The 23051-nt window shown below is 39.3% G+C and overlaps 2 protein-coding genes across 2 annotated transcripts in view; one reads left to right on the forward strand and one right to left on the reverse strand.

The window, feature by feature from the left end:
* Positions 1–5537: 5537 nt before the first annotated feature.
* Positions 5538–19007, reverse strand: LOC103155638 (uncharacterized). Its single transcript, XM_007577385.2, has 3 exons — positions 17839–19007; positions 8135–8151; positions 5538–8101 (listed from the first exon to the last, which is right to left on the reverse strand). Exon 3 carries the CDS (start codon positions 8087–8089, stop codon positions 7289–7291), a length of 801 nt encoding a protein of 266 aa, XP_007577447.1. The 5' UTR covers positions 8090–8101; positions 8135–8151; positions 17839–19007; the 3' UTR covers positions 5538–7288.
* A 236-nt stretch (positions 19008–19243) lies between these two features.
* The window catches only part of ifngr1l (interferon gamma receptor 1-like), a 17134-nt gene continuing 13326 nt past the window's right edge, over positions 19244–23051 (forward strand). Inside the window, exon 1 of the mRNA XM_016663730.1 lies at positions 19244–19583. Coding sequence (XP_016519216.1) covers positions 19520–19583 — 64 coding nt within the window. The 5' untranslated portion in view covers positions 19244–19519. The remainder of the gene's footprint in view (positions 19584–23051) is intronic.

The following is a 23051-nucleotide window of genomic DNA, read 5'->3' on the forward strand; positions in this document are numbered from 1 at the left end:
ACACTCGTTCCTTCACACAGACACGCCTTTAATTCACTTCACCTTTGCTGAGACTTGCAGTCTTGACCTTTCTCAGGAAAGAAAGAAACCATGCTTGTGTGTGTGTGTGTGTGACTGAACTTATTTATATCTAAACAAAGAGGTCAGCGTACGTTCGTAACCCCGTTCAGGTAGAAGTTTTACTCCTTGACATCAAAGGTTGTTCTCATGAGTTTTCTACATCCATGGAGTGTTTTCATGCCACAGAACGAAGGAAGAGGATGTTGCTGAACGGACAGCTGGTTTGGATCAGGATTTGTTAGATTTAGAAAAGGTCTGCGACGGGTGTGTTCCTCCTGGACTGCAGCAACATGGGATATATTGTTTGGCCCGGCGAGCCCTCATTGAATTTCACATACAAAAACACGCACAGTCGGAAAATTATATGTGGGTGAATTGCTCTGAGATTCCAGGGAAAACACTGTCTTGAAATCTTGGCCGTTTTAAAGGTCTCGTCTGGTTTGGCAGTGATATCAGAGCAGGAACACGACTCTGGGTATTATTTTGAACACCGGACGGAGCTGACCGCTGCATTCCTCCACTGCCCCGGGGTTAGAATAAGAAAAGGAGGAGAAGTAGCATTTATGGCGTTTTCTGCATTCAACACTGGCACACAATTAACATTTCCTCGAGGTAGTTACTGCAAGCACCGGCTAAAGTAGAGCGAGGAAAAACTGGACAGCGATGAGTTTCATGAAAACACTCTAGGAAAGTTTGTGAGCTTCGCTTTAGTAATTTCATCCTTTCGAACTTCACAATTAAGCGCCACATTGCTTTTTAAGTATATATTTTAAGTTAAAAAGTGCACAGTTAGTGAAAACTTTCTCAGGTGAAATGCGTCACCAGCTGACGTGAAAAAAACAAAACAGACAACTCTGTCAAGTCAAAGTTTTCTGTGGTTCAAAAATGATTCAAGTCTAACCTCAATCGTGCTTACACCATGTCATTATTTCTTAACCGAGGTTAACACCAAACATGTAAACAGTTCCTAAAACCAATAACTCTAATAAATTCATAGCAATGTACAAAATATCTAAACCCACTCAGTTTAACAGTTAACAAACCTGTTAATATTTTTATCCAATATTTAGATATAATATTCAAAGTCAGGGCCATACCTCTGATTTTACAACTTGAATAAAAAACCTTGTGTAAATTGTAGGCTTAAAATGTGCAAAGAAATAAGCTCTTGTAATTTCAGTGGTTTCTGTTTTAATATTCTCAGTTTTAGATTGTCATTTTTCTTCTTTTTTTTTTTTTGTCCTAAACTGTGAAATGAAACCAAACATTATGAACCTGTGCTGACTAATTTTTAAGACAAAGTGGCTTTGTTGACTGATTTATTTCCCCTCAAGTATTCNAAAGTACCGCATATCGTGAAGATTTGGACATCTCTCGTTTTTAGGGTTGTGTGTTTTGCACTGTAAAACAAGCAATGTGTTGCTTTGCTTTGAACATCAAAGATTGATTACTAAAGCTTGGAGGGTAAAAGTCCCTTATAAAGACACCATAAGTCACCTTAACGCATGCTCTGGACCATCCATCCAGAGACACTCCGACACACATGCTGAACCACAGCCCTGTCGGTAAGCGGCAGCAGCTTTAGCCACACGCTCATTTCCTCCTCTGGTCCTCTGTCAGCAGATGGCCTGACGCGTCCCTGGACGAGCTTCTGCGTTAGGGTTAGGGTAGAGCAGCAGAGGGGAGGATGGAGAAAAGCTGCGAGGGGCATCCTCATGGGAGGGGTGGAGCGGGTGAGGCGGGTGTAGGGTTGCTAAGTGAGGAAGGAGACATATGTCCACAGTCCTGGCCTCTGCTGTTGGGCGGTCTCTACTGGCTGCTTGGTTTGCTTGGCTCGCTGTCTTTTTCTCACACACATACGGTCAGTTTAACCCGTTTTTGTCACTTAGAGGGGCATCCGTGGCTAATGGCCGCATGTCAATCACAGAGCCAAAACATAAATCTCGGTCTTATGAAGAGCTGGGACCCAGCGTCTTGGACCCAAACTGGGAACTCGGCGCTCATTAGTGGACTGTGGCCGCAAACTGTTGTCAACCCTCGCCTGAGGAAAGCAACACACACAGAAACACACTACAATAAGCCTGGCAGAGAGTTAGCCTCTCCATCTGCACCTAAAAGACCAGAGCGCCCCAACAATGAGGTGACCATGTCACTGCCTGAGCCGAAACAGAGGGATGAAGAGAGAAACAGAGGGAGGGAGGAGAGGCGGGTGAGGCGAAGGGGGGAGGAGGGACACATTAACAAGCTATAATCTCAACTGCCTTATCCATAATGCATTGTGTGGGCCAATTTACATGGTGCTAGTCCCTCTGGGAGAAAGGACATCATCCATCACATTACTTTATTAGCTCCCTCACACTCTCTCACAGATGCACACACACACTTTGTTATCAGTCTCTGCCTCTCCCTCTGTTCGGTGGGCCTGTTTCGTCATGGTAGTTGTTCCAAACTGCTGCTGCCTCTATAAAACAACTCCAGCCCGAGTCGTATTGTGGAGCCGGTGACGGGCCCCTTTCAGCTTATACAGCAACAGTTTATTTAAACACTGTAGCAGGAGCTGATCTCAGCATCAGTCACCCAACCAGATATATGTCCAGGGCTGCACTGAGTCTCCGGTTTTAATAATCACAAGAAACGTCCTAAGCTGGGCCACACCATTGATTGTCTTTCTTATGTTGTTTATTTCAAGTTCTCACAATATTTTTGTGATTGTAAACAGTGTCTCTTTATGGATTTTTACACTTTATGTTCCCTTTTAGCCCAGTACTGCACATTGTTTGGTTTGAACATTTAAAATAGCAGTTTTGGTTGTTTGCTTGGTTTCAAACATGAAAAATTGTGCCTTAAGAAAAGGCTGCTATTATAAAAGTGTACAGAAGCAAACGAGTTTACTATTCTGTGTTTGCTGCCTTTTTCAATACCTTTTTTTTTTTTTTTAAGATATAAGAATTATACCAATGCTTGAAGATTGATTCACATAACAAAAGATATGGCCTCCAACAAGACAGAAACAATCCTAAATAAAAACCAGTGTAACATAAAAATGCCAGCAAGTTGATCAGAAGTTATGGGTGAACTCAGGACTCACCTAAAATATTTTGTTATGCTTATCTAGGATTCATTAAATGTTTTATATTTCACATTTCCTCCGCATCTAAATCAGCACAGATGTAGGAAATTGTGAACTTTGTTTGGTTTTAGTCGGTTTTTATTCAAACAGCAATTAAAATCAATGCCAAATGAAATGAGGGAGAGCGCCTTTTTGGAATCATATGATGGGCTACGCTGTAAATATTGAAATAAACTAAATTTACGAGGTAGAGGTGCGTGTGCCTGTGTGTGTGTGCCTGTGTGTGTGTGTGTGTGTGTGTGTGTGTGTGTGTGTGTGTGTGTGTGTGTGTAATGCTGCAGATCCATCAGATCCCGCAGTCACCCTGTGAATAAAAAGAGTCCTATAATTACAATCATATAGCATGTGGATCTCCGGGCTCTGGGCGCCATACCGCACCATTAGTATCACAAATAAGTAATAATTTGCTAATGACAACATTATGTTGAGTCAGTTTAGGGCCAATTAAAGTGAGTGATATTTACATATGCCTAATGAATCACGGAGCGTGGCAGTTCGGGCGGCCTCTAATGAATATTCATCCAGGCATTTCTCCCCTGCGCGCAGCAGTTTATAAACTGAATTATGGCTGATTTGCCCTTTTAAAAAATGAACATGGGCGCATCTCCCATAAGGAGGCGGCGAACAATAACGTCTGATTGTAAAAATGTTTTACTGCGAAAGTGCCGGTGAGGAGACGGCGGCGGCGGCGGCGACTGGGGCTGAAGAGGAGAGCAGCTCAGTCTGGGCCTGGTCCACCTTTAGGGGACCAACGAGAATATTTACAGTGGGCATTCAGGGTGGTCCCTCATGAGAGAGAGTCGCTCTGGATGTGTAATTGATTTGCTTTGACTGGTTGTTTAGAGCAACCTTTTAAACGCAGCAGCAGTTGGGGGTTTTCCTCCTCCATCCCCTCCTCCTCCTCTTCCTCCTTCACGCCACCGCCGGTGATTTCTCCGGTAATTGCCCCCGCTGCGTGTCGGGGAGCGGGCTGTTGACCTCTCAGGTGCGGGATCAACAGGCGGCATCAGTTTGCATTCACAAGACGGGCTGCACGTTTATCATGCAAATAAGCAGCTCTTTCTATAGCAGGTGTCAGCAGAGCACTCAGTCACTCATTCGCTCTGCGGCTGCGGCGTCTGTAAACTGGACCGCCGGTCATTATCAAATCACAAATAGATAGACGAGCATCTGCAGATTAATGCAGCTGCGTGTCATAAAAACACAAACATCCTCTCAAGATGACCATCCACACGGGAGGCATCGCAATGACTTGGCATATAATCTCATTCAATGATACAAAAAATAATTATTTCTCTTTCTATAGATCCACATCAAACGTTTATATTTGTTGTTTTGATCACTATAACTTATATTTTATAAAAACCTAAAATACAGTTTTACCAAAAATTAAGAAAACAATAAAAAAAAAATTTTTTTTAAATTAAATACAAAAATTTTATTTTGTGGCCTACACCACGATGGGTGGCTGAAAGTAAGCAAGAAAAGGTCGCTACTGAACCTGACGGCCATTTAGTCCTTTATCTAAGCATATTGGTGAAAAGTTAGGTGGAAGGAAAAAGTGAGTTGAGTATTATAATTTGTTACATCAAACAAAACCACCTGTGCTACGCCCTTAACTCAGAAAGTGAGGTACACAGGATCACATCAGCTTGCTTGTGTAGAGATTTATGTACAGCAATGTCGTTTGGTTTGAGTGACAATCCAGCAGCAAAATTTAAAAACATGAAAAACAAGTAAAACGTAATCATTTTAATTCAATGCGTCCTTAGCTACTAACCGGATCGTAGCACTGAGTTTCTCTACCATGATTGTTTTGAAAAGAAAAAAAAAGTATGTTTTAGACTTCCAACAGAGTTTTACATCAATGCTGTCCAACACTTCTTGTCATCCTTCCAGCTTTATTTTTATTTTTTTGAAAATTCACAACTGGGGAGAAATCTCATATGTTTCACTTGTGATCTGTAAAAACGTGAAGTCAGAAGTGGCTTACGTAATATTCTAACTTCTACTGTTATATCAACAGTACGTAAATTAGTTGGAAATTCAATCAATTTCAAATATCATTTGAATTTAACTAAATTATTGAAATGAATATCCTATTTTTTGACATTATTTAAATTTTTGGAGATGCAGGTATAAATAAATTACATATATGTTTCTGAATGGAGACGCATATAAAAGTGACATTTCTAAACCGATGATGCAAAGCAATTATTTCAGACATCCCAGAAATTACATAACTTGCATAACTGTCCACAATATTGCATTGCAATTTTATCCATTTTAAAATTTAAAATGCAATATTGGTGATTGAAGTTGAAAAAAATTAAATTTGGACAGCAAATTATTATTATAAAGATAATTTATTTGTTGCTTATGAAATTAAATAGACTCTGATGACGGACTGTTAATACGTTTCCATAGCAACACAACAAATAAATATGCAAAACCATTTATAATCGATAGCAACTCATGTTACATTTCAGGTTTATATTAACTGTATACAAGAAAAACATTTACTTTCTCAGTCGTCTGTTCTTCATCGTCGCTGTAATTTACTCAAACATATCTGCTGCCACCTTGTGGCTCAGACTCTGAAGTACATCTGACTCACTTCACTGTAAACAAACCTCGAACCTCTGATGAGAAAGAAGGAAGCAGAGGTCAGGATTAAAACATAAAAGATGAACTGAGAGATGTTTATGCTGCAACAAAATCTCCCGACTGCCCTCTTTGGTTTGGACTTCTCCTTTTGTTTCTCTGCAAAGGGTGCTAAACCCAGATGTTGATCAAGTGCAGAACCATGATGCTGCCAGCTATTGTCAAGGGGCTCAAACAAACAGGAAGCTGCGTCTGTGCAGCACTTTGTACTGAAACCTCACAAACACAAATGTTGAAAGATCAGATCAGTATATAAACAGCAGCTGGAAACAAAGGACACATGGTGCTCTGGTGTGCCGAGCTCTGAGTGCTTTCCATTGTTTGCATTGTGAGCATGCTTTAGTGGTCTGTGAAAAGTTTAAGGCTTTGGTAACAAAGCAAGAAGAAATAACACAACCATGTGACCCAATTGTTGGCACCCTTGTACAAATGTTTGACAACCCTTAACACGTGTTTATCTTTGGTTACAGTTGAAAAACCTCACTCAAGAAAAAAAAATAGATTCTGTCAGGTTCTTATTTCTGTTTGAGTCTGAGTTCACCCTGTGCCAATTCTCTTCAGCTCACCCAGCCTGTTTTCTTTGTGTAGTTAGGTGGCCATAAAAGAAACTCGATCTGGTTTGTAATTCACAATTAAGCGGGGATTTTTTTTTCTTTACATATCCTGGTGTTTGAAAGAGTTTGCGATATCATGTTCCCTAAAACGTTTTCCATGTCCTTTAGAAGAGACCATGTCTGAAGCATTACAGATCCTCCACCGTACCCAACAATGAGCTTGAGGTGCCTTTCCACATCTTAACGCTTGATTTCACACCAAAAACATGTGGGGTGTTTGTCACTGAAATGCTACACACACAGATCAAGTTAATGTTCCTGTAGTTTCTACGTTCAAACATCGATTGTGAAAAGAGGACAGAACAAGATTCCTTATGGTTTTTTTTCCCCCTGCAAATAAATATTATCTGATGGTTAATATGGAGACCTGGTGACCCAAAGATGCCTCTCTGTGATGGAGTAGTCCTATCAAAAGATTTTCAAAACAAAAGTTATAGCTCCTTTTCCACAGAAACAGAAAGGGTTGGGCTGTCAATTAAGACAATTGAACTAACTTTAAAAACAAGAAGTACAATGTTTTGTCATTTTCTAAATTTCTTGGCGTGGAAAAGACTTGCATCTACCAAACCAGGTAACTTTTTTATAACAATCTAGGATCTAGAGGGTTTGTTGTTCGAACTTATTTGAATGTAAACTTTAAGAATGGTGATGTACTGTGTTATCTTACACCAGATGCCTGTAGCGAGCCTAAAAAGACAGAGTAATATGTAAACCAACAACCTTTTTATATCACATTTCATTGACCCACGGACCATATTCAAAGTGTAGGTCCAAATCGAGGCCTGTGTTATGCTATCGGTGGTTCGTAGTAAGTCTTTTGTCAGTACACAAAGCTGACATAGATGACCGACGCCTCTGGTAATTTTGCCAGGTGAAGGTCAGGGAAAGGCAGCGTCCCATCACTGTCTATGTGTGTCAGCACCGTGTACGTTTTGATCTCGGCTCCCCAGTCCAGCACGGAGCTGTGGATGATTCCCAGTCGGGCCTGTTCGTGGTGCGCCGCTCCGCGCTCCCGGCCCAGGAAGATGTCCTGGATCTGAGGCGAGGACGCTCTGAAAGAGCTTCTCATTGCCTCAGCAACGAGGTCCATGTTGGTGTCCCTGTCCTTGTTGGACTTGTTTGAGTCAAATGCAAAGCTGTTGTCTCTGTCTTGGTTGGTGTTTGTTCTCTTGGCGCAGTTGGCGTCGGTGCAGGGGTGAAACGGCCTCTCGGGCACGTTCACCACCGTCAGCCTCTCCAAGCGCTGCACCGCAAAGTAACCCTCCTGAGAGAACGAGGCCGTCCCCCGGGGCTCCCCGGGAGGCCCGCAGTGGATGAGCGTGAGGTGCCTCACTTCCGAGTTGTTCAGCAGACGCATCACGGTGGCGGGAGACGAGAACCACACAGTCAAGTGTTTCCCCTGGAAAGCGGGAGTGGAGTGAGACAGGGGCCTGTGGGCGCTGGACAGCTGGAAGTTCTTGCATCTGCAGTCGGAAACTGAAGACGTGCTGCACGGCTGAGGGTCCTGGCTCCTGGAGTAGTAGATGAAGTTGCCGTGCGTGATGTAAGCCAAACGCAGGTCGGCCATCAGCGCACAGAGCAGCAGGTGGAGGAGAGGAGCGGGAGGGCTGGAGGGAGCCATCACGGCAGGACGAGAGTCTCAGGGAGAGGGCTGACCCATGGGCCGCGATGGCCTGTCTGGACCTGAGCCAGCAGAAAAAAATAGAAATGGAATAAAACCTCTGGCTTTAGTTGCTTTTTAAAAAAATAATCTCGTACAATTTCACAGATAAGCAGCCAGAGTTCCCACAGTGATCCATTCAGATCATTTCTTCTGTTCGTCAAAGTTACCATAAAACAACATTTGTTACTCAAAATTCCTGCTGTTTGACGTTTGAATGCCTTTCAGCAGGTATTTGATTAACTGTGTTCTTTGGTTTCAGGTTTAGTGAGAATTATTTTTTCATTGATGCCGTTTGTCTCCATCTTTGTTGCTATCCGAATTCCTTCCTGTCCTTTGACCCTCAACTGCACCAAACAGATGGTCGACCTCCACCTCAATCAAGCTTGGATGTTTTTAATAACTGCTGGTCATTTCTAAACAACCTCAGGGTGACGTCTCAGATACAGTTGTTTAGGTTTACTTCTGTGCATATTTATGGGGTGGGAAGAAGGGGGCAGGGATTTTTTTCAGGGGTGTCAGCATATGCCAGTATCTATCTATCTATCTATCTATCTATCTATCTATCTATCTATCTATCTATCTATCTATCTATCTATCTATCTATCTATCTATCTATCTATCTATATAATTGATTTTATTTCAGATTTACAATATGCTATTTCCATAATTCCATTTTGTTTTAAAGACTCTTTAGCTAAATGATCTGCCATGTCATGGACATTAATGATGATAATAAATCTGAACATATAAGAACATTTTCAATTTTATTTTGTTCTATCCACTGTAAGGCCATCAGAATTGCTAACATTTCCACTGTATAAACAGATAAATAATCAGCTGTTCTTTGCTTCTTAAATATACCTAGTTCAGGAATAACATAAGCAAATCCTGTTTTATTTGAAACCAAATCTTTTGAGCCATCTGTATACATAACTGTAAAGGATTTATACATATTCTTAATTCTGTTATTTACAAAAATTTCCCAGTTATTATCTTTACTAACCGGCATTTCTTTATAAACTTCTAGACCTACATTCACATATGGAAATAACCAATAAGGTGTAATTGGATAAGGCACCGCAGCACAGTATGTCTTTCCCTGTATACCTATTTCCCTAATGCATTTATCTGCTGCCCAGGCAAAACAGTCTATTTTAGCTTTTCCACTCTCCCAGCAAGGTCTCAGAATTCTTACTGCTGTATTATTCTCCTCCTTATGTCCCTGCAAACTTACCCAATAATTCAGCATAATTTGCCTTTGTCTTAAATATAAAGGAATCTCCCCCATTTCTACCTGCACTGCCAAAGATGGAGATGTCTTCAAAGCTCCACAACATAATCTCAAAGCTTGATTCTGAATAACTTCTAATTTACTAATCACTGTTTTTGCAGCTTGCCTGTAAACTACACTTCCCGCTACTTAGCAGTGGGTGTCAGGTTACATTGTGTTGCATTCAATGTTGTCGGAAAAAAGAGTTTGCGCTTAACGTCCGATTTGCCTAACAATTTATTGAATTCATAGTCGTCAGCTGGGGTGGCAACAGGACAACAGGGGTGGCAAGGCTCTCGTTTGGGGTGGCAACTGCCCCAAAGTAGATCCGCCCCCTGCTTCTGTGCAAAGTGACTTAAATTTGCATTTTCAGGATTTTTGAGTATATCTCTCTAGGTTTTCTGAAGGTTTTTCAAAATATTTTTTGAGGTTTTCACTGCTGCTTTGTTCCTCCTCTGGTTCAGTCTTTGTTTTTCTAAAGGTCTAAAAAAAAACAATCTACAGCAGATGAATAGAATCCAAAAGGCATGCCTTTAAACAATGTAAGTAAAAAACAAAAAAAATGTTGTGGTGCAGGCAGACCTCAGCAATACGTGTCAAACCGGTGTCTGACGTTTCCACTTATGTTGGAAAAACACAGTTTTAGCGTCGTGTTTCCATCAAATAAGAAACGCAATTAAAATCACGTGAATAAGTTTGTTCACACGATAAATGACTGAAAAACATTCTGCGCCATCATCCTGAAACTTACTCCTGTTGTTTTCTTCTTCTTTGTGGTTTGTGCTAGTGGCAACGTCAGGTTTTTGATCATGTTACTCGTATGATGTAAAAAAAAATAATAAAAAGTTTCCATTGCAGTTCTGCAAAATAAACGAGTTTTGACAAGGCCAAAAACCACCTCATCCCGGCACCAAAATATTTTATTTAAAAAACTTGAGATTTTTTCAAAATTGCCGTGTTTCCATTAAGCAAATTTACTATCGAAATGTCAAATTGCACAATTGTGCAGACAATGGCAACACGGTTACTGAGAAGATTCTCAAGCTTATGCTGCATATTCTGAGTTTTTAAAGGAAAAATCCTCAGTAGTTGGACTTTATTTCAAGTATTTTGCAGCAGCAGTCGGTGAAAAGTGGTCAGACTTTAATAACCACTGGTCATTTCTTAGTCATTTCTGATCATTACTAACCAGTGGTGTGAATTAAAGGCTTTAATTCACTTCACCTTTGCTGAGACTTGCAGTCTTGACCTTTCTGAGGGAGGAAAATGTGCGTGCGTGCGTGTGTGTGTGTGTGTGTGACTGAACAATTAGACTGATCGCTCTGATTGTCAGGCCAGCAGATTAAAGTGTGAAAAAGTGACTGAATTAAACATTTTGAATGAAAAAGTTGCGGCTTGTGTGAAAGCTGTGACGCTGCACTCTGATCCCTGACCAGCAAAGAACCGTTCATGAACGGGAGAGAGGAGGAACACTAAGCCCCTCACTAAAGTACTAATGAGGCTAAATTAGCCTAAGTCATCTGTTAGAGTGATGAACCTACCAAGGAATATACCAAAACATAGAACAGAAAACCACTGAAGGAATTTAAAGTACACACATTTTTCTCAAGCCACCCACAGATATAAATACAAAGGTCCACTTAGTGTCAGGCTGTATGCTGTAAAAATGAGAGGCGGTGTGACTGGACATGATTTAGACAGGAATTATGGTTGTCAGCCTGGTTGGTTTGAGAATAAGATTGGTGTTTTTGTTTGTTTCTTTTTGCTCTCTGCCAAAAGAGAAAAAGCGTCCCAAATACATTTATTCACATTTATTCTGGATTTATGGTGTTGTTTTACAGCTGAAACCTTTAGCTCCCCTGGAGACGCTGACCCGAAGCCCTGCTGTGGCGCCGACAGGATAATTATGACACCATTAGTCTGAGCAGCCGGAGCTCTCTGATGGCTGTTCGTCGGGATGTGTGGTTTAGTCAGAGACTTTTATAAATTATTTATTTCTTATTAGTTTCTCAACTTTTAAGTGTTTTTTTTTTTTTTTTTTTTAACAAACTACAGATCAGACTTATTCTAGGTTTTCTATCTCCGATGGCTTGATCTGCCCACTCTTGAACAAAGCCTGGATTTGAGCATCTCTTCCAAGTTGCTCTGTCTATTAGTGGTGCTAATTCTGTTAGCGCTATAGACGCTATTAAGCCTACCAAGGATCATTCTGCTTTCAGTAGACTGTTTCACATTATGGTGAAACATTCAGAACAGGCTTTTTATTTGCATCCTAATTTACTATATAATGCTAAATTAAAACATGTGGCAGCTAATTAATTATGAATATTTGAGTCGCTGAGAACAGAAACGTTCTCTCTCTGAATTGGCAGTCCCATGTTTCTCTGGTTCCTGAATTATTCCTGACATCTCTTGGTTTGGGTCTCCCTTCACCAAATGACCATCCTGTGGCTGCAAAAAAGAAAAAAATTGCATTGAACTTATATGTGTTTCTGTATAGATGTAGCAATGTAGTTTCTCCTGCAAACACTCAAAACATTTTAGTTTTAGAGATTTGGTTGTTTTATCTAAACTAAACTAAATGCAGTTGGTTAGCCACTTAGGTACATTTCTAAGGAGGGCAATTAGTCAGCTTTTTATACAGCCAAAGAATATTTGTTTCAGGTTGATTCTTTTTATGCATTACAGATGATATATGCACAGAAATCTGCATTTCAACTAAATTCTTTTTTTCACAAAAATTGATTTTAGCGTTTTTAGAGAGGTTTTTCCCTCCTCCTATGAATCTGATCAATCTGTTGGAGAATCTGTTGTTTCTCCAACCGGGTCGTTTTTATCATTACTAAACATCAGAGATATTTGTCCCCGAGCAGAGACATCATTGAGTGAACTTGATTTTTAGTTAATGTCCATCAGACCGTTTGACTGAAATGAAAATGGCTTTACATAAAATATTTTTTTTTTAAAACTAACTTTCTGTCTGTGCTGCTGTCTTGAAAATACCTGAGGTTAAGCAAACTTTGCAGAGAAATGCAAAGTATCTTAACGCTCTCACCACAATCTGCCACATTCCAGGAGTAACTTGATGTAATTTTATCTTTTGGCTCCGCAGCTTTAATTTAAAACAACTTTTCTCGAAACCCAACGTGGAAACGGTGCGACCTACACTCGTTCCTTCACACAGACACGCCTTTAATTCACTTCACCTTTGCTGAGACTTGCAGTCTTGACCTTTCTCAGGAAAGAAAGAAACCATGCTTGTGTGTGTGTGTGTGTGACTGAACTTATTTATATCTAAACAAAGAGGTCAGCGTACGTTCGTAACCCCGTTCAGGTAGAAGTTTTACTCCTTGACATCAAAGGTTGTTCTCATGAGTTTTCTACATCCATGGAGTGTTTTCATGCCACAGAACGAAGGAAGAGGATGTTGCTGAACGGACAGCTGGTTTGGATCAGGATTTGTTAGATTTAGAAAAGGTCTGCGACGGGTGTGTTCCTCCTGGACTGCAGCAACATGGGATATATTGTTTGGCCCGGCGAGCCCTCATTGAATTTCACATACAAAAACACGCACAGTCGGAAAATTATATGTGGGTGAATTGCTCTGAGATTCCAGGGAAAACACTGTCTTGAAATCTTGGCCGTTTTAAAGGTCTCGTCTGGTTTGGCAGTGATATCAGAGCAGGAACACGACTCTGGGTATTATTTTGAACACCGGACGGAGCTGACCGCTGCATTCCTCCACTGCCCCGGGGTTAGAATAAGAAAAGGAGGAGAAGTAGCATTTATGGCGTTTTCTGCATTCAACACTGGCACACAATTAACATTTCCTCGAGGTAGTTACTGCAAGCACCGGCTAAAGTAGAGCGAGGAAAAACTGGACAGCGATGAGTTTCATGAAAACACTCTAGGAAAGTTTGTGAGCTTCGCTTTAGTAATTTCATCCTTTCGAACTTCACAATTAAGCGCCACATTGCTTTTTAAGTATATATTTTAAGTTAAAAAGTGCACAGTTAGTGAAAACTTTCTCAGGTGAAATGCGTCACCAGCTGACGTGAAAAAAACAAAACAGACAACTCTGTCAAGTCAAAGTTTTCTGTGGTTCAAAAATGATTCAAGTCTAACCTCAATCGTGCTTACACCATGTCATTATTTCTTAACCGAGGTTAACACCAAACATGTAAACAGTTCCTAAAACCAATAACTCTAATAAATTCATAGCAATGTACAAAATATCTAAACCCACTCAGTTTAACAGTTAACAAACCTGTTAATATTTTTATCCAATATTTAGATATAATATTCAAAGTCAGGGCCATACCTCTGATTTTACAACTTGAATAAAAAACCTTGTGTAAATTGTAGGCTTAAAATGTGCAAAGAAATAAGCTCTTGTAATTTCAGTGGTTTCTGTTTTAATATTCTCAGTTTTAGATTGTCATTTTTCTTCTTTTTTTTTTTTTGTCCTAAACTGTGAAATGAAACCAAACATTATGAACCTGTGCTGACTAATTTTTAAGACAAAGTGGCTTTGTTGACTGATTTATTTCCCCTCAAGTATTCAGTAATTACTCATCACATCTGGAAAAGACACTGAAATTCAAACCCGAGTATCTACCGTTCCTGAATCCTACAAATCTGATGTTCAAATGATAAATACAAAGAGAACAGGAAAACTAAAATATATATGTTTATTTTTTTAGAATCAGATAACAGATTCATTGGCTCTTAAAACGTGAACACGGCTCGCTCACACTGTTTGTTTGGTCAGCACCAAAAACTCGAATGAGCTGAGACGCTCGTCCAAAACCGAGTAAACTATCCTCTGGCCTGTTTATTCAAAATTCTCTGGTTTGAAGGTTCTCTTACACATAACAATGTTTATATTGAATTTCATTCATTTGAAATAAACTTTATCTTTTGTTGTAAGACTTTCCTGGCATTTGCTGATGTTCATTGTTGAGTTAAAAGCATTATTGGGGGAGAGGCTATCGCTGTGCAAAGGTATCAGTCAGGAGAAGGGCACACAAAAATCTGGATATGACTGATGTTTTTTTTTAAAGATTTGGTACAGGCTTTTAGATTTGCCATGCATGTTGTACTGAAAACTGTATGAACTCGGCCTTGAAGCTTTTAAGAAGTGGCGCCAGAACTTCATTTAGCTTCGCCCAACATTCAGCTTTTGCTGAAGCCTTCTGTTTGGGAATGTTATAGTTTCTCATAAATCTAAATAAAGTAACGCTGGAAAGAAAAAAAGGTGGCTCAAACCAAACAAAACTTTTCGGCAGTGTTTTCCAATAGCGATACATTAAGCTTTTACTGCTCACCTGAAACAGCGTCAAGCTAAATGTAAACAACGCTTAGTAAAGAGAATCATGTGAATCTCTTTGTTTAGTGTGACTCTTTTTTGTCCTGTTTTGTTCTCTCTGTTTTCCTTTCTGTGCTTTCTGTCGACTTCCATCAGTTTCACTGCTCTGTCCTTCTTAAACCTGGTTGCGTTATCCTTCTTCCCCATAGTTTGAAACCCCGTCAGCTTCATCAGATTGCTCCCCAGGTTTTTGGCATAGGGGTCGACTATAATCCCCTATGTCAGCTTCCCTTCGTGCCGAGTGCTCGGGTATTTCCAGTTTGTTCGCATTTCCGTTTCTCTCAAATCTGTTCCTCAATTTTTGTAAATCTTTTCTTTAAAAAACACACACACACACAAACGTGATCATTTGCGTTTCTGGGCTTGTGTCCATCTCAACCACAGCATTTTATAACAACAAAAGAGGGATGTGGAGAAGAGATGTCCTCACACATCTGATAGATTTGGAGAAGTTTTGCAAGGGATATTGGGCAAATATTAACAAATGTAGATGTGGGATACTGGCAGACTCCTAACAAAGCAGACTGGGTGCTGTGTGTTAGTCTATGGGGGTAAAATGAGGTTATTGATATTTTTATTCCGCCTCACCTAATAACTTAGCTTATTTACAAGTATGTTTAAACAGAACATATGTCACCTTAGAAGTTTTAAAAGTGTCTCATTAAGTATTTCAACAGAAATGTGCACACTTTGAAGAACCCACACAGTTAAGCTAAATAAAGCATTGTGCAATATTGACCTAAAAAGCAATCTTTTCCTGAAAATCCTGGCAAGACCGGCGCTCACTGTTGAACACACTAACTGCAGTGGTGAGTTGAGGGCCATTAGAGTCTCTCAGAAAATGTGCTTTCTGAGAAACCTCTTAAGTTTTCATCAGAATGAACCTTTTATCAGACGCATCATCAGATGAAGCGGATGGACTTGTAAACACGAGCCTTCAATGTGTTATCCACTGGAGCTTAGTAAGTAACACAACGCTCTGGGTAACGCAGCACGGTTTCACACGGGACACGTTAAAGTCGTGGGAACAGAACAAGAGACAGACGTGTGTTACTCTCAAGTCACAACAGGAACCAAGCAAAACCAATCAAGGTGTTGATCCGTCCTAAAAGCAGAACCACCTCAGGTCAGACCAAATGGAAACACAGAATGTCTTTTTGTTTTACTTTCATTAACCATCTTAGTTGTGGTTAAGTAATGTGATGGTTTCCTGAAAGTTTTACATTAAGCTTCTAACAGTCGTAAGCCACACTTTATTTTACATTTGAAGTTTAATATATCAAGACAAGCTATTTTTTCTCCATATGTAATTCTTTTTTTTTTTTTTTTTAACCACTGTTCTTCCTCAAAACTAGCAGGCCTTAGAATGAAAGTCTTGTAATTTTTTACTTGTTTTGTTAATAAAAATTCACAAGGTTTCCCCAAGAAAACTTGCAAAAGCCCGGTGGTCGGATGCCAGGGCAGTCACTCATCCAGCAGTCCGTCGTGTTTTAGAGTTAAAAAATGTTTAAAGTTGACAGGAAATTTGAAAATATAATTTGGTAATTATGTGTTATTGAAAGATTGGAAGATTAATGGCTGAACACTAACTATAAAGTCTTAAAAAATGCAAACATTAAAAAAAAACTTTAAAAAATAAGCAATGTTTAGCCTCGTGGGGGCACAAGTAAAGCCTGGTGGCCCGCCAGGCTTATAAAACACTGGGGGAAATCCTGAATTCTCTTGTTTTCTTGAAGAACATTCATATTCTTAACTTATCTTTAATTGTTATCTCCTTTATCCAGGTCTTGCTATGATAATCTGTGCCTCAAAAGAAGCAACATTGTTTTTTGAATCACTATCGTGCTGAATGACAAAATGGATACTTTTGAGCACTTTTCATTCAACGAAAAGACAAATGAAAATAGACTTTTATATAAATGTTGCTCATTGGAAGTAAAATACAAAGTAATGACAGAAGGGTTGAGAGTTGTAACAAGAAATGCACCCATCAGAGAGCGTGGGGAAGATTTCCATTGATTTTGTAAAGCTCAAACCTGAACAGTCAAGATAGTTCTGTGGAAAATTGACCTTTAATTCAATAAGTCTCTGTTTGAGTCCTCTTCTAACAACTTCCACACAGAAGAGTGTCGCTCTCAAGAGCTACCTGCTCGCTTGCACGGATGTTGCATCCACTGACCAGAATTTAAAAATGTATATCTTTTTCGTTTCTGATTGGCTGATCAACAGCTGGCACTGGTCAAGGCTTACATTTCTCAGTTCGCAGAGATTTTTAACCGCTATTTTGAAACAAACAATAATAATCTAGAAAGACGTGAGCTTCACTTTTGTAAAAACCAAACACAGTTAAGAGCAGGAAACTCTGGATGACCATGGAATAAAAAAATCAAAAAATTTTAATCTAGGAACTATCCTTATAAAAATGCCACAATACACTTTTCTTTAAAACTCCTCAATTTTTCACATTTTTAAGATCTTGACATTTTAGTCCACAGATAGCGTTTGAGAACGTTGAGGAACATTATCAAACCATTTGATGTTTGAGAAGAGGGTTAGCTAGAAAATGAAGATGTTTCAACATCAACCACTAATTGTTCTCCGCACTTGATAGAAATGTGGATTTCTGCAGATTTCTAAGAGCTTCCTGACAAAATCATTTCACATAGAAGTGAATGAATACCGTTCATATCTGGTATTGCAATTATTTCTGGGGGATGTTAGGAAACAGTCACTGTGTTAGTCAGGGACAACATCTGTGCTGTCCTAGCACTCCCAATGTATCCATCAGCCGAATTTACATGCAACCAGAGAGTGAGAAATCCTCTGTGAGTCCAGCATTTTAGCTGTTTTCTCTGTGAACAGAAAGTCTGCATTGCATAACACAACAAGAGGAATGCTGAGTGCTGTAACATGAGAGTACACAGCAGGCTGGGCTTTAAATCTTCTCATAAAGTTTCAGCTTGACATAAATACATCTTTACGTCAAAACAACAGCAACAGCATGGATGTAAGTTCAAGATTATTCAGACAACAAAGTTCCCCCACCAAAATCCAGGGTTTCTTGCTTACCTCAAATTCCTGGTGTGGAGCAGATAAGTGAATGCGTCAGCTGGACGCTGGAGTGGGGAGAAAAACTTTCACATCCAGCTGACGTCAGGATGTGGGATGTATCCCTCAGAGGAAGCGGGAATCAGCTCATGAAGTTCAGGTTCTTCACAGCTGAATGCAAACATATCCCACATCCATTTAATATTTTGTATAAAGCCACAACAGATGAGTCAGGCACATTTTTGTCAGGCTTACGAGAAAAAAATAAGGTTTTTATTTATTTATTTTACATATATTATGACGCTTTCAGTGTCAAAATTGGACTTTCCCTGTTGTATTAAAGATAAACAGATTTTCTGAAACCGTTTTGCTTACAGAAATTTACATAAAAATGGTTCCTGGTAGTTTGGGGAATTGATCTTTTCGTCCATTATCTCCTGGAAGACCGGGTGATTTCCCGTCAAGAAAAATGAACTAGTGCTGTTGTCGGTGCGTTCAAGTGCTTTCGGATTAATCAGTATTCAAATTAAACTGTTAAAAAATAATTCACGAGATGCCAAGCAGAAGGGTAGTGAAGTGGGTCACTCTGAGGTGAAACGAGTCATTCTGCTACCTCATTATTACAATGTAATGTCTTACAGTCATTTCTGTCTTTTTAATTATTTTTTTCTTTAGCATCTCATGTTGTTTTCTTTCCTCCCCCCCTTTTAAACCTTCTGACTAAATACTTTTAAATTATGGTTACTGACCATTAGCTGGTGAGACAAAAGCAACCTTTGACTTTACATTTGTTGAAATTTGACTTTTTGTTTATTTCTAAAGAATACCATCGATATAATAAATAAAATATGTGAGTAAAAATGAAATCTGATCTTTTTTGTTATAGCTCAGCTGAGCATGCAGTTTTATAACACACTTTCTTCACACAGTACTTCAAGGAGGCGCGTTACCATTTATTAAGAATATTCTAATAGGGACTAAAAGACTGAATTAAAAAAGTGGTTTTATAATGACATTTTGAAAAAGTTATAGAGGTGCTAATAAAAGGAAAGTAAAAAAAAATGCTACAAAAGCTCATTATAGTCTTATGGGCTATGTCTTTACAACTAGAGCCGCAGAAAAGCAAACACGGCTTGAAACATTATCTGAGTCAGTACAACTGAATCGGATAAGAACTGTAATTAATAATATTCTGAAATGAAAATAACTAATAATAATAATAATAATAATAATAATAATAATAATAATAATGATAATAATAATAATAATAATAATAATAAGAAGAAGAAGAAGAAGAAGAAGAAGAAGAAGAAGAAGAAGAAGAAGAAGAAAAGAACTTATGAATTATATTTTATATTTGTACGCAATGAGCCCAAAAATTTCCTAAACTTCTTGATATTTTTTTTTCTTGTTTAATGACAAACTCTTTCCCAATTAAACTGAACTTTCGCCTTTGCCCCCCGCCTCCCAGAACACGATTCCGACATTTACAAGCTTTCCTAAACACAACATATGGTCATCGCTTATTAGCTCCACGGCTAGCTCCTCCCAAAGCTGGAACAGAGTAAAGCTCCCATTGCAGATGGGTCCAGTTCAGTGAGACGAGAAGTCCGTGTCTTTCCAGTAATTCTCAGATGTCCAGCGCTACGTGTCCTTCTGGTGTGTCGTAAAAGGTTGAGGACCAGCCGGGCTCGGACAGAACATGATGGCTTTCACCAAATCCCTGCGGCTTTTGTTCATTTTCCCCTTTGTCTCAGCAGCTCTGGGTGAGTAGCTCCCTAGCAGACGCCACACTCCGTGTTTACATCTGCATTTAGCAGTCATTTTAACAGCAATGTAACATTAAACGAGAACGTGGAGTTAAAATAAACGAAGGAAATTATTTGACTTGAAGTGTCGCTGTGAAACGGTGATGAGGAGGGATTGTGGAGGTTGAGTCGCAGGAAAACCTTGAATCCTAGATTAGCTGACAGCTAGCAGGCGCCATGACGATGAGCTGGAATTCCCTGGGATTCTTGAAATGAACTAACTGGTCACGTTACGACAATCCGCTCTGATCAATACGGTCTTATTTTGAAGCCGACGTCTCCGTGGGATTTAATTTGCAATGTCGCCCACCAGTTTGAAACGTGAAAGGAAATAATAAAACGGGAATTAATTAGTTAATGATGCAATAAATCCACGTGAATAGTTGCTCTCAAAAATACACCAACTTCGTAAATGAAGTTTGAGGAGAGGGGGGAGAAAAAATAAATCGTCAGGCTTTTCTTCATTTCCTCTTTCTAGTTTTCGGCATTACCCAACATTTTGCTGTTCATTCCGGTATTATCTTACTGTTTCTAGAGAATGTGATGCAACAAAGCCAAAATACGTATTAAATGACACAAAGATCATCAGCAGCATGCATTTGTGTAAGTGTGTTTTTGTATCATATTTGCTGCTGCACACCCGGACTTCTTCTCCTGGATGTTTTGGTGTGAACTTCTCGTTTAAAGACGGCAGTAAATGATTCCCTGACCGGACATTTTAAACACACTGGCCTTCCTCCAGCAATACGGCCCTGCAACCAAACCAAACTAGTAACATTATTTTTGTTTGTCTTACTCATGTGATTGTGACACTTATGCCAACAAAGCAGGATGAACACTTTTTAGAGCCTTTGGGCCTTAGAGCCTGGCGTATGCTTTTCAGTTTTTATTGTCTGAAGCTTTTATTCAGTCAATTCATCAACCCATCAATTGTTCACCAACCAGTCAGCCCATTTCTGTTGCCAGTTTGTTTCACCATCAATTATTTGTCTATCCTTCAATTTTACCACTTTATATTCACCTGTTTGTCATACATAATCTGTCCATTCATTCACCTCTTCTGTCGTTCTTCTCCATTTTTTGCAGGTTTAACATCTTCTAGAACTGTCCGCCTTTATTATTTATCTTTTTAAATTAAGAGAGAGAAACGGAGGGCACAGAAACCTTGTTGCATGCGCGCATCACACTAAACCATTTACATGTAATTCCTACCAGAATTAAATAGGCACTTCATCGGACCGGGTAAAAAAATCCACGTCAATGGAACGTGCAGCAAAAATAATTCCCTAACATAAAGACTGATTTTACAGTGAAGCTATATATATATATATATATAAGAAAGTACACCCCTAAAATCTAGTTCGGTCTACGATGTCATGGTAGTCAGTGGTTTATGGTTTTCTACTTTATATCCCCTTTAAAACTAATAAACCAGGTCATTTGTAGGCTAAAATCTCAGGTTTAAAATGTCTGAGATCATTCACAGAGGAACGAAAACATCCAATAAACACTGCAGAGTTTAAAGACACAATTATTTCATCAGGAAAAACAACATCGCTGCTTGAGTAATTAAAGTTAAGTGCACTGAGGGCTGTCAGAGCTTGTTTTGCTTCAACTACTTAAGGTCTGCTATAGCTGGACCATAAAGTACCACACAGTTTACCACTTTCGCTGCCAAGCTGTGGAATCAATAATAATCTACTATGACGTTGTGATAAAGTTCTAGATGTGTTCTACAACTCTACCTGGTTTTCTCAAAACCAATACAGTTAAACTCAAAATTATTCAACCAAGAGGTTTGTTTCTGCTGGCAAACGAGATGGGTACGTCTCAAAAGATAATAAAACAACGTGAAAGACATTTTGAATGGTATTCTCAATTTTTACTTTTATTGAAAATCACTTGTTTGTTGAAAAGAAAAAAAGAAAAATTATACGATAGTCAGTGGAGGGGAAAAAAACAAACATTTCTGGTATTACAACAATCAGTTCCAGCTTTTTGCAGGTTTCCACTGGTTATTTTGATGAGCTGGTTGCTCCAGAACAGCAACATTGTATACATGAAGAAGCACCATGTTGGTCAAATAAAAGATAACTTTAAATCTATATGGCGGGGTTCCTCAAAACAAATGATTCAGCAACTTTTTAGATACTGAATCACCTATTTAGCATGCAGTCAAGTTCTCTAAAGGCCTCATTATTTGACTTGGATGTATTGAAGTAGAGACGTATCTAAAAGTTGCAGGACACCTGTATTTTTGATTGTGCTGTGGATATTGATATTGAATAATAATTAAAAAAAAAAAACCCACCTGAAGGACTCTCAGCTGGAGTGCTTTATTTAACAGCAGCAGAGTCGCATTCGAGACGACGTAAAGATAATTGCCTGTGATTTTTCTGACCGAGTTGACCCTCAGCTTCCATCTGAAGCCATTTCTGGTCGAACGTTCAAGTAGTCCTGCTCAAAGTTAAACCCCCCAGCATCCTCCGTCGTGTACCAGAACAATGATGACTCAATCAACGGTCTGCTGAACATCCTCACAAGGTCGGCAGTGAATCACATTTCCTGCAGAATTATCACACCAGTTGTTATAGATCTACCATTGTTTTTTTTTGTTTTTCTTTTGTACTCATTAGCTTAATGTTAGCTTAAGCTTTTATAAGATGGAGAAGCCTGAGCAGTTCCTGCATTTTCAGAAGTTAATATTTAAGTTTGAAGTTACTGAATACTTGACGGATTGACTTGTAGGAAAACTGGTGCTCCCACAAGTGGTTTTTCCCCACTTGGTTAAATTTCAACTTGGTTGAAATGTCTTTTAAAAGGCCCAGCGTAATGGAAAAAGTATCTGTTTTCATATTTATCTGTCTCATCTTAATGGTCTAAGCTGCACTAATGTTTGTCTCGTACTCTGGGTGAATGCACTTTCAACACCGAGTCAGCATAGTAAAAGGGATCTCTTATTTTTACCGAAGTGTTTTGTTCTTCAATCCGTCAAACGGGGAGCAGAACCAGGAGGGAGAGGAATTGAGACTCTGAATTGAGTGATTTGTTTACCTGCTGTTGGTGGAAGTGATTTTTTTTTCTGTAAACGGGCAGTATAAATCTTTCTCACAGCGGAGTTCAGAGAACCGCCTCATTACGCTGAGGTAATAAAACAACTAGAGGGACAACTTTGTTTTCCAGCATCCGGCTCTTTGAACACAAAAACCTGAACGGAGAGCTAAAGGTTTTATTTTTCTAATTAAGTTTAATAACTTATTTTGACCTCTTTTTGCAAGAGCGTCCTGGGAAATACAGGCGGCAACACGGCAGATGTGAAACGCTGAACATGCAACAATCAGATGAAACATGAAAGGTGATGCAATGATGGATTCTTCACTTGTGTGGGAAAACTGATTTTTTTTTTTTTTTTTTTTTTTTTTTTTT

This window comes from Poecilia formosa, unplaced genomic scaffold, assembly GCF_000485575.1.
Source record: "Poecilia formosa unplaced genomic scaffold, Poecilia_formosa-5.1.2 Scaffold439, whole genome shotgun sequence".
In the NCBI taxonomy this organism is placed as follows: domain Eukaryota; kingdom Metazoa; phylum Chordata; class Actinopteri; order Cyprinodontiformes; family Poeciliidae; genus Poecilia; species Poecilia formosa.